This window comes from Plectropomus leopardus, chromosome 24 (assembly GCF_026936395.1).
Source record: "Plectropomus leopardus strain MGB_pleo_1.0 chromosome 24, ASM2693639v1, whole genome shotgun sequence".
NCBI classification, from domain to species: Eukaryota; Metazoa; Chordata; class Actinopteri; order Perciformes; family Serranidae; genus Plectropomus; species Plectropomus leopardus.
Window position 1 is genome coordinate 6,872,825 of NC_142199.1, and position 12,880 is coordinate 6,885,704.

The 12,880-nt window shown below is 39.3% G+C and overlaps 1 protein-coding gene across 1 annotated transcript in view; it reads left to right on the forward strand.

Moving 5' to 3' along the window:
* ptgfrnb (prostaglandin F2 receptor inhibitor b) overlaps window positions 1-12,880 on the forward strand; it is a 71,397-nt gene that overhangs the window by 22,672 nt on the left and 35,845 nt on the right. Inside the window, exons 6-7 of the mRNA XM_042512948.2 lie at window positions 11,838-11,984; window positions 12,416-12,576. Coding sequence (XP_042368882.2) covers window positions 11,838-11,984; window positions 12,416-12,576 — 308 coding nt within the window. The remainder of the gene's footprint in view (window positions 1-11,837; window positions 11,985-12,415; window positions 12,577-12,880) is intronic.

The window sequence follows — 12,880 nt, forward strand, 5'->3', positions numbered from 1 at the left end:
TTCTGTTTGTCCACCTGGGCCGGCTGGTGGATTCAAACAGCTACCACTCTCATCAGCTTGAGTCTCTAACATGTTCTGGGTTGGTTGTGTTCTACTGGACTTTAATGCACAATTTATTGTTTTCATATGGTTTCCTTTGTAAAGGTTCAGCAGCTATAGCATGCATAGGACTCTTGGGAGGTGCAGATCTCGTATACACACCCATAATACAGACGTTCTGCAGAATTTCAGAATAAGAAACATGCATGACAACAGGCATCTACATTGGTTATAAAATAGCAAAACACTGACGGTAGCCCCGTCCATAGGCAGGCTTTTTTATAACCCAAATCAGTCGTCCTCAGAGGATGGTGCAGAGTGTGTTTTCTGGCTGTAAAGAGTCCCACATCCTGTACTGTATGTCAACTGGAGCCTTTAGTTAAAATAACAACCCTCTCTTACACACACAGAAGATTCCTGAAGCCTCGAGGATCCATGTTACATTTAGAAATATCAACCAGGCTTCATACACACACACACACACACACACACACACACTCAGTTAGAGCATAGCTGAAATATCAATGAGCGCAATCCAGAACATTTTGGTAATCTCTGCTGCGTGTGTGTGTGTTTACATGGATGGTAGTGTGCACATGTTATCTGCATACTTAAGTGTGTGTCTGTCGGGCATTTTTCAAGTGTGTGAGAGTGAAACTAGGTTTGTTGAAGGCTTTCTCTGGAGAGTAAATGCTGCACACACATACACGCTTCAAACGCTGTCTTTATCTGTGTGTGTGTATGTGTGTGTGTCCCACATACTGAGGCTATGAGGCTGTTCTCGCTGGTGGAACTCCTACATTTTGGCCTGAGGGTATACATTCCTTCATACTTCATCTGTAGACACACACACACACACACACACACTCATACACACCGTGAGAGCAACATTTCTAATTGACTGCAGCTCATATATTTCATCCTCCTTCTATGAGCTTAGACTTTGTGTATATCTGTGTCTAAGCGTGCGTGTGTGTGTGTGTGTTGTCAAGCAGTCCGTTCCGATTCTATTGATGTGTGGCCTTGAGGTTGCCCACTCTTCCCACGATGCTTTGCTGCAAGCATAGCCTACCAGGAAGCACAAATGGAGTTGGAGAACTTGTTTAGGAGCTCCCCATGGCACACACACTCACACACACACACACACACACACATACACACACACAGAGCTAAAGAGGGTGTAATTCCTCTCACCCTTGGCTACACTTCCCCTGTGTGCGTGTTGTTGTGTCAGCTGGAATTGTTGTCAATGGAGCCACTTCACTCCAGAAATGAGTGCTTTTATTTCACGCGAGCTTATATTTCTTATTTTTCATCACTTATCAGAATATTTATGAATATATACACTATGTATGAGAGCGTCTGTGTATTTTAATTATGTATAGATTTGGCTTTTTGCTCATATTTATTTAGTATCGATGGCAGATTTTGACTCTTCCAGCTGCTTCTTTCACACCAGCTAACTATGAATGTGGAATATTGAATAGAGATATTTTTGCACCCAGGCTGTTAAGTTTTGCACCCAGAAATTCAGCTGTCTTCTTTCACATGTACTTAGTACAGATTAATTTCTCCATGTTCACATGAAACTGGAACAAAACAAGACCAGTGTTGCATTGATTTTTCTTCTATAACTATAAATTACTGACCTTGCTAATACAAGACGAACAAAATCAGTAGCTTTTGCTGTCCGCTGGACACCTTTTGCTGAATTAAAAATAAAAATGATCTGCTGTGAAATAAACACACTTAAAATTTATCTTATTAGTTAAAACTTATGTTGACAAAGGTTTTTACAACATCATTAGTAGTTGAAAGTACAGAGTAAATCACAGTAAATTGCAATATATGTTATCGCAGTAATCAATGTATCACAAAGTGTTTAAAGTTGCAGTAATATTGTATCGCCACTAAAGCATCATGATCATATCTAATCAAAGGGTCATTATAGTCAAGTTTGTTCCAGTCCTCCTGCTGTGTGTTTGCATTTATCCTTTCATACTGTATATTTCTTAAACAGTGTTTTTTACATTAAGTCCATTAAAGGACGGGTCCACCTGTGATCTTTTCTGTGTTTTTCATGTGGAAACTCCCACTCAGCAGTTGAGGGGCTTTCACACTGCGGCCCAGTAACTCGCCACCTCCAGTCATGTCAATGAGGGGATGCTGTTTTAAACAAGTGTTTGCTCTGCCCCATTGAGTTCACCGTGTTGAATTTTTGGCAGTTGCTCTGATGGCAGTGGGCAGAGGGCACACTCGCCTGTGCTCGGTCACCCTATGTTTCTAGTGTGCAAGCTTCATGGGCCTGTAATGCGTAAGATGCGGGTACTTTCATACAGCGAAAATAGAGTCTGTGAGTCTGTGTCACTGTGTCGCCCCGGTGTGTGATTTTAGATTGAATGGCCTTCAATAAACAAAAGAAGTGTGCCGGGCGAGACGTTTAATACAACATTAATGGCATCCAGTGTGATGTCTATCATAGAGTTGGGCAGTGCTTACGAAGCAGTAACAACGGCATAATATGGCAACAACAGTTATTTACTGTCCGTGTTATATTGGGGTTGAGGGGAAGTGGCTCCTGGACCTCATCGCCACCACAATTTGCAGACAATTTTGCTGCTTTTAACAACCACTTGTGTCTCGTGCCTGATGATACCACATTCCTAGTTCTCAGCTATTAACTTGGCGGATGTAATGTACCGATTACTCATAAAAATGATGGACAACACCATGAAATGTGCATCTAAAGCTGTATGACTTTAATAGCATGTAGTTCTCCGCTGTGTGGTGATTCCTATAGTTATTAAAGATTAATGTACAGACTGTTTTTGAACTGTGGATGGGACAAGGAAGGATGCCATATGTTGATTCATTAAAAGTGGAAAAACAGGGTACAAAAGGGACAGGTGGCTGCCTGTTTCTAGTACAGTGTCGCAGTTTGCTTTCAATTAGCCACCAACCATCAGCCAGTAGGTATATGAGGCAGAGGCGATTGATCTCAGGCCCAATGTGGATTGGCTCAAGGACTGGCTCAGTGTGTCCCAACACTCCCTTGAGCCTGAATTTCACTTCAGCTTCTTCTTTCCATTGTATTCTCCATATTTAGCTGTCAGGCTGTGATGTATACTGGATATAATCCAGTGTTTCTGCGACCTTGTTGGTGCAGAAGAGAGTGCTTTAACCAGTCGATCTGTCTGCAGTCACTTGCTTTGAGCAGTGAGCAGAAAATTAACATTCAAAAATCAGATTTCTCTGCAGTCCGGCTGGGTCTTACGCTACGATCCGATGAGGAATTCAGAGATATGAGTGGATCTCTGTGTTCAGCTGCTCCCTCTCACTGAGTGAGGTCACACCCCCACTCGTTTGGAAGTGCTCCAGCTTGACTGATAGGAGACCCCGAGACCTCGGCGCAGACACCCTGTAGGGATTGTGTCTCTCAGCTGACCTGCGAGGGCCAGGTGGAGCTCGAGGAAACTGTGGGAGGAAAAGATATTAAAAAACATGTCTTGGAAAATAACCAACACTGCTTCATATTAAAGCTGCTACTATCATGTTTAAAGGGGTCAGGGTGAAGGAAGTATTCAGATCCTTTACATAAGTAAAAGTACCAATACCCTTTTAAAAGTCCTGAATTGAAAATTGTACTTAAGTTAAAGAGTTAAAGTAATTAAGTATAATCATATATATGTATTCCGGCTTCCTCCCACAGTCCAAAGACATGCAGCTCAGGTTAATTGATGACTCTAAATTGCCCTTAGGTGTGACTGTGAGTGTGTATGGTTGTTCGCCTATATGTGTCAGCCTCATGATAGTCTGGCGACCTGTCCAGGGTGTACCCCGCCTTCCGCCCAATGACAGCTGGGATTGGCTCCAGCCCCCCCGCGACCCTTACGAGGACAAGCGGTTACAGAAAATGACTGACTGACATATATATATATATATATATATATATATATATATATATATATATATATATAAAGTAGCAAAACACCCAAAACTTCATTAAAAAAGAAAAATAATTCCCTGAAAAGAAGCAAAAACATCCCAAAAAAACTAAAACACCTGAAAATAACACCCTCCAAAACAATAAAACAAAAATAGAAAAAAGTGTTTAATGTTTATTAAAATAGATAGCAATTAATTATCTGTCAATTGACAGAATTTATCAATTAATTCTTTAATGTCTTGATTAATCAACTAATCATTGTAACTGTACTTACAAACTTTGATAATTTAATTTATAACAAACATTTTATGAACTCCTCTTTTGTTCTGATGAAGAAATCTTGTATATTAACTCAGGATTTCAGATAAATATAGTAAAATAAAAAGTACAACATTCTCCTCTGTTATGTTGTGTAGTAAAAATATACAGTAGCATGAAAATAAAATCCTCTAGTAAAGTACACGTACCTCAAATTCATACTTAAGAGGCCTACAGTACTTGAGTAAATATACTTGTTTGCATTCCACCACTGAAAGGGTTAATTGTAGTGACAAACCCACAGAGAAATATGACCTAACTCTTAAGTCCTCTGTATTTAAGTTTTTTGCTGCATATCAGAGAGTTGCATAAAGCAGCTTTATCACACAGCTTTTCATTCATCCTGCAGTGTGTGTGCAGGGATTACAGTGTGTTTATGGAGGTGTGTTATTGGACCCTCACCAGATGCTCTGACTGTTGGCGTGGGCGTGTCCCCTCAGGTACCGGCGAGACAGAGAAAAAAATTCAGGAATTCCAGTGTGAGTAATGAGTTTGAAGGCTCATCGTGTCAAAACGCTGCGCAGCAGTTGTTGTGAGACAAAATTTAACAACACTGGAAAGTTTTCAGGGTAGCAATTATTTTACTTTTACTTTTGTCTACATGATTGCAAGAACAGTAAAACTGAACAGTAAAATTAGCCCATTAATAAAACAAAGTGATTACTCAAGAATCTGCATGACACTGCAGTGAATGAGAGGAGTGTGTTTGTTTAAACACTCTCAGTTTGTAACTAGTCTTTTAAAATGTAAAATGTTTAAAACTGTATTTTTTATCAGTATTAGTCTGCCTGAACACGTTGGCCATTATTTTTAAAGGGTAATTTTGGTATTTTCTCAACTTGGACCTTATCTTGCACCACAGCCTCCAGACTTATTTTGACCCTTTGAAACCTGAGCATATTGGGTTGATTTATTTTTTCAAAAACATGGGATTAAGGCAATTAGCAGTAAAACAAGAAATGGCCCAAAAATTTGCTAGAAATTCTTTAAAAAGTACAAGAAAATTACCCATAGTTAAAAAAAAAAAAAAAGGAAGTTAAAACAGGGCAAAAAACGTACTCAAAAATAATTTTAAATTTGTAATTATGATAATTATAAATGTAGTTTTCCAGTGGCTTTTATTTCAAACTTTTTAAAAAAAAACTTTTTATTCTACATCTACTGATTTCTTGCAATTTCTGGAACATTTGTTTTTTTTATTTTTTTGAAAGAAACCACACCAATTTGCTCAGGGTTAAAAAGTTTAAACACTTCTGAAAGGTGTCTGAATGCAGCCCAAGAAAAGTGATGTCATTTCAGGAGTCCTTAATCTAGAATTAGAACGAGAGCTGATGATCATTGGAGCAGTAGAAAGATCAACCAAGACAGCTTTTGTGCATTTTATTTTGTTTCTGTCAACTTTGAATGAAATTTTTACAGTGATAAAATAATTAATTTAATTGAAGTCTAGTGGGGTCGATGACAGCTGTTTTGGGGCTGTTTCTGGTTAAATAAAATGATCTTACTGTTGAACAAAGCGTCTCTGTTGGGATCCTATCTGTTGTCATACAGTTGGAATACAAATCTCAGCCTGTCAGTTACAAAAACAAGTACTTAGTTACCCTTTAAGGATGGCAGTTCGATTCCCGCCTCCTGCAACGTATTGAAGTCTTCGAGCATGAAACTGAATCCCAAATTGCTTCTGATGTGTGTTCATGCTGGGAAAAACTGTGAGCTGTTTCCTGTCAAATGAATGTAAAGCAGCGATCTTCAGTCATGCTAACTTTAATTCATACAGAATTGACTGATGAAAACCACTTAGCATTTTTCTTCCCCAAGGACACAGTTTAAGACGCTTCCTGCAGCTCTCCAGCAGTTTCCGAAACTCACTGAAAATCTGTCCTTCAGTGAAAACATAAAGCAGCAGAATTAAGGAGGCTGTGCATTGCCACAGGCTCTATAAAGCTCCAGTCTTTGGTTTAATGATGTTTAGCATCTATACTGCTCAGATGTTTGAGAGCTTCTACCTTAATTCACTTAACCAGTGCAGTTTGTCTGTGCAGAGCAAATGTTGGCATGATTTCCACACTTCTTCATCTATTATTTGCGGAGTATTTATTATTTAATCGTTATACATACTGTATACATCACACAGTATGTCAAGACAAGCTCTGCTTTGGTTTAATTTTTTAAATCCAGCATGAACATGTGCACTGTTTCATTGCGAAATCAAAAATTCATTTAGATGTTTAGTCTTGAGTATCAATTTTTATTTAATTTGGATGAGTGCAAATGAATTCTCTGTCTAGTAATCACATAAATTCATTGTGAAACCCAGCATGGATAGTAACAGATGACTGTGATCTGCCTGCACACACAGTAATCTGATTACATGTTGTTTTAGCTGTAATCTGTGATGTAAAATGTACATCTGTTCAGTGTGTGTCAGCCAGTACTTCCCCTCCGTCCTGGGAGACACGCAGAGTGTTGACAGAAAGAGAGAACAGCTCGAGTGCCTTGTTCATATCTGGTTTTCCGATCACACACACTGCACACACACACGCCTGCACAGTCCAGTGAAACCAGAGCGTCTCATGCCTTTGGTTGTTTTGGCAGAAACAGCATTTCTTCTGTTCCTGGAAACAGTAAACTCGCTGTGGTTGGGAGTTCAACTCTCTGCCTAGCTCAGTGGCACCGTCACTGCCAAGGTTAGCAAGTCACTTTCTTCTCTTCTGCTTGTTAGCAAACATATTATTATGGTGGCACACAGCCCACCTGTAAATGAGCCGAAGCAGAAAAGACACCGGCCAAATATGTTCAGTGAAAGCTCTGCTACAAGCTTTTTGGCTTGTATTTTTGCGTGTGTGCACGTGTTTTTTCAATCCAATTGCCAGGATACATTTTGGCATCGCTCCTTTCTGCAAAACAGGGATATATGTTACATTTGTATGTTTCATATGTCGTGAATATGTTGGAACCTTATCTTTTAATTTCGTGTTGTAACAATGCTGTGGTAAATGTGAGGTTAGGTTTAGGCACAAAAGCCACTTAGTTAGGGTAAGGAAAACATTTTTGGGATTAAAATACCTAGTTTGGTTGCTGCGAAAACGGCTGTAAATGTCTCAAACTGTCAATAAAAATACTCACCAAAAAATACACCAAACTCTTGTTTAAAAACAACAGCAATAACAGCAGCTTTTGTTGCTACAAACATGTCTGAAAATGCCAGGGACTATTGATAGAAACACCTGCTTTTGTTGCTTAAACACCGTTGGTAACAGCTTCAACTGTGTGTAAAAAAGACCTGCTTCTGTCTCTACAAATACAAATTTTTGTTAAAAAACACATGCTTCTGTTGCTACAACCATGGCTTGATATGTCCCTTTCTTCTGTTAAAAAGTCAAGTTTTGACACTGCTGGACATGTCCCAAACGTTGATAAAAAACACCATTTTTGTTGTTAGAACCAAATGTCTAGAACTGTTTTTTAAAAACACATGCTCCTGTCTCTGCAAAAGCTGCAAACATAGCTGGACACGTCCCAAACTCTTGGTAAAAAGACTGTCTTTTGTTGCCACACACAATGCTGGAAATGTCCCAAATTAATGTTAAAAAGACTGGCTTTATTGCTGCAAACACAGACATGTCCCAAACTTTTATTAAAAACAGACCTTTTTGTTACTACAAATATGGCTGTAAATGTCCCAAACTCTCGTTAAGAAATACCAGTTTTTGTCACTACACACACTGCTGGAAATGTCCTGAACTGCTCTTAAAAAGTCCGCTTTTGTTGCTACAAACATGGAAGGACATGTCCCACACTCTCGTCAAAAAACATCTGTTTTTGTTCGTCTCAAACGGTGGTCTGCTGCTCTCTGCTGTTTGGCAGGCATTTGGTGTTATGACAAATGTAACATATCCGTGTTTTCCAGAAACGTACAATGCCAACACTTTAATGTGGCGACTGGGCTGCATTTTTATAATAATAAACTGAATACTTTGTGGTTTTAGATTGTAGGTAAAACAAACCAAGACACTGAAATAGGCACTATTAATTTTGGGAACGTTTGAGGACAGTTCACAATTTTCTGAGATCTTTATCGTTCGGTAATTGAGAAAATAATTGGTAGATTAATCGACAATGAAAATGAAAACAGTAGTAGTGCTCTCACTCTCTGAACTGAACAGTCAGCATGTTGGCTAATGATTCGCTCAGTGAGGATCAGAAAAATAATGAATGAGATATCATAACATTTGAAAGCAGTCAGTGGCAAATGAAAGTCACCATTACATCCACTGCAAACTAACTAAGAGCCTCTAACCAAGAGCAGCTTCTTAAAATGAACACATGCAGCGCCGTGCAGATGAAAGCAGTTTGTTGTGTTATTGACATTGACCTATTTTTCCTCACTCTGCCTCCCCGAGCCACACACTAATAGAGCCTTTTCTTCTTTTTAAAGCTTGTTTTTACACAACTTCTGCTCTGCTAAACTCGACACAGCGCAGAATGGCCGGAAGAGCAGCGAAAGCTTCGAGTCAGACTCGGTTTGAGGACATGACATGAGGTCGACAGCATCACTGACACTTTAACATGGGGTTTGGGGTTTTCCACATTCGCAGGAAGTGCAGGGTGCTGAATGGCCGTTTCAGTCCACAGGGCTCTTAAGTGCACTTCCATATTTGCTGGATTGTTATTTTGCAGTCTGCTGAATATTGTAGTTGTGGTCAGTTAATGTCATGATATGGATCTTTCTATCTGTTCAAGACTTCCTGTTGTTTTGCATTTGTAGCTAATTTTCCAACCTTTTAGACACACAGATTTCTCATTATGAGATTTGTGAGTTCAACCAGCAAACCGCTAAGTAACTGTGTAGTTTGTGCTGTCAGACACTTAATCAAATGACTGCATCATACCCCAAAAAGAAAGCTATGTCAAAGGCAACATCCGTGTTGCATCATCATGTACAGAAACACTTAAGAAGTAATCACAATGAGCAGCAGACAGGAGAGAAGGATTGCTTTTTTTCCTGTCAGTTCAAGCAAAAGTATGTCAGCCATGTTTGTGAAGATTTATCTACAGTCACAACTCGAGCATACTTGTTTGTTATGCAAAAAGAAAGTCACCAAACTCCCTTTAAAATCTTGTGGTTAGATTTTGCCGTGCAAGAGGCAGTCATTGTAACCCCATTAAAACACAGTACACCGCCCTTTCTGCAACATTTATTTTAATTATTGATACATTTCTAATTTTATCCATCATTTCCAATCTGTAAAGTTGCACTAAGTCCAAAATATGTTATAATGTATGACATGACTTCCCATAATGGGAAAGGTTTTTAATTCATTGAATCATAAATTAGAGAAAAGGTGCAAATTATTGGGGGGGTCGATACAGCATAGCATTGCAATATCTTACATCAAGTGTCAATTTTTTATAATATAAATTATTAACATTGCAAAAAAATATTTGACTTTTGGTAGCCTACAAGAATCATAAAATAGATTGCTTTTCAGTCCACCAGACACATTTTGCTGCAATAAAAATGACTGAAGAGAAATTAAAAAAATGCAGATTCAACAAAAATTGGTTATTTAACTAAATTTTAAGGCTTGTATTTTAAAAAGTTTTTCAAATTTGGCACAATGGGAATCAAAGCAGTGGAATACCACATGCAGAGTGAGAAACAAAAATCGCCAAGAAAACTGCCAACAAATGCCACTTCGGTTTTACCAGCTCTACTCCAGAAAGTGTTAGATTTTTAAACGTGAAGTAGATCATCTATCTTCTTCATTTGACCAAAAAAATCATGTTTTATGTCACAATTTAGCCAAAATTGTCCCATAAAGTAACTGAATTGTAAACATGATCTTAAATCCAAGTGGAATTTAAAAAGTCTCTAAAAATAAAAAAAAGCGTAAGTGTTTGCTTTCAAACCCCGTACTGGCCCGTACTGGTGCTGCACAGGACCAAAGCTCCTGAACTGGGGCCGAGTTGCTCGATTAAACCAGCAACATGTTAGTGTGGGAGAGAGAGAGAGGCGCGTGGCACATTGGCAAAGAAACTTCACACATTCTCATCGTTCAAAGTGTGTGTGTGTGTGGACACGTGTGTGTGTTTCACAGCAGATGGTGACAGTGCATGAGTCAGTGTGTGTTTGTATGACGTCCATGTGACATCACGCAAGCCCTCTCCTTGGTCAAACACACACTCGGGCACAGTCTTACGTATGTGCTTGTATTAATAATGTTTCTGCTCAGTGTGTGTGTGTGTGTGTGTGTGTCAGTGATGATTTTTACATATACAGTGTGTGTGCGTGTGTGCGAGTGTGCGTGTGTGTGTGTGTGCGGTATCTCACAGTCAGGCAGGTGGAAATCTTTCTGTGTGTTTCCTGTTCATTGAGGCGTAAAGGTGCAATCTGGATGTCTGACTGAGAGGACCTGCCTTGCCACCTACACACACACACACACACACGCACACACTCTATTAACACTGTGACACACACCTCATCTCACAAAGGTCTATTTCTGTTGCCTGGCTCTTTCACTTAGCTCTATATTAAGGACCAAACCACACACACAAAAAACAACAGGATTTACTTTGCATTTGTCTAAAGATTCGGGGCTGTTGTAAAACCTGTCGGTGACTGATGAAAGAAACGCCCCACTGGGATGGAAATCATGTCTCTGGAGGCGGCGCAGCACTGTAACTGGATATATATTGCATTATTAGGTTTGAGTTGTTGTCCAATCATCAATGTGCTGATTCTTCCCCTGAAACTAGTATTAATTTCAGCCCCTGTGATATTTACAATCGGGATAATTAAATAAAAACTACTTGTGTAGCTGAACAGAAATGTTTGTGTTGTATCTTGGAGTAATTTCATGAGACTGATCACGCCTCAAATAAACTGACTAGATGTTTTTATTGGGAAATGAGCCTGAATGAAGCTTTTTCAGTTTGTAGGACAGTACAATACCTGCTTTTCAGCAGCTGTGGTTGGATCACACAAAGGTTTGGGTTGGGCTTTTGTTACATTCTTTACACTGTGTGTTTTTAGGTGTGTTTTAAAGAGCGTGTCAGGGTGTCACGTTTAGTCACAGTGGCTGCAGATTGGTTGTCCCTCCTCATCTCCACCTCCTTTTGAAATTAGGAATGTGTTGCTTCAATTATTGATTAAGATTGTGCCAATATCAAGCTTTGAAATGTGGCTGCCCTGTATGTGCAGCTGTAGTTTTAGTTGCTTAAGAGGATTGTTTAGATTTTTTTAAGTGTGGTTGTATGAGGTACTTATCCATAGTCAGTGTGTTACAAACATTAGCCCTCAGTTTGGAGTAGCGAGCTGTCTGACAGAAAAGTAAAGCAGCGAAAAAACCTTCAATATAGCGTCCACTTAAATAGATATTGATTTAATTTAAGGTGGCTAAAATACATTTTGTTGCTGCTCCTGTCTTCTGTCAGACTCCAGCCTGCTTCTCCTTGCAAGCACACTGTTACTGCTTCCAAATGTTTTTGTATTGTCAAATTTAGTTTAATATTGTCCATTTTTTCTCCACAGAGCCGAGCTTCACAGTGACCCTGGATGCTGTCCTGAACCCGCAGATGACGGCTGAACCCACAGAGCTGGCATGTCATGTGACCAACATAACCCATTTACCACTGGGAGGCCGACTGGGTGTCACCTGGGAGTACACCACACTTCCTGGTAATTTTACCGCCGCCTTTGTCAAAATCTGTAATATGTTTTATAATAGTATTTTTTTCAAGTGGACAAAACTTGGCAAAATCTTCAATGTGTTTTTCAGTGGAATTATGGAAAGTGGAAATTGACCTATCATCATGGTTTAAATGTTGATTGCACAGTGTAATGGCTATAGAATAATGGCACTATCTGCATTCAAACTGGTTCCCTATAAGCTTCACTTTTAGTCTGCAATTCTGTCTTTCACTGGCTACAGTCTCCGTGGAAAACAGAGACTCGATTTACAGCAAAATGGAGGTGCATCAAATTTGTGCAAAGAGGAAAAAGATCGCACTTTTTTCCACACTAGCTGTTTCCACTTACATGAAATCTGAAAAATTAATTAGAAATTAATACGAAACCTCTGTCACTGTTTTCTGCCCAATCACCTGCAGGTATCGGGGACGATCCTCAGACCTCACATCCCATTGGCTCCTTGGACAGCCATGGCAACCTGTTGCCAGGAGCAACGTATTCTGAGCGGCTGAAGACAGGCGTGATGTCTCTGTCCAGAGTCCAGCCCAACACTTTCAAACTGCGATTTCTACGCACTCAGGTAGCTGCAGACAGAAGGACTGATGGGAAAAAATGGATTTTGCCCCAACAGTGTTAGAATTATGTGTCAGTATCATGATGAAAACAACTGTCGAACTTGTTGTTGTTCACTAACATCTGTCACAACAGCTTTAAGGTGATATCAATAAAGCATTTAAAGCTTTTGAATGGAAAACAAACAACATGCACATGTGTACATTTAAATGCAGGTTTTCTCTAGTGACTTTGAAAATCCAAAAACATTTGTTTCTACGTAAAGTACACCAGAGGAAAAGTGATGGAAGTTAAAACTAAAGATTTAAATG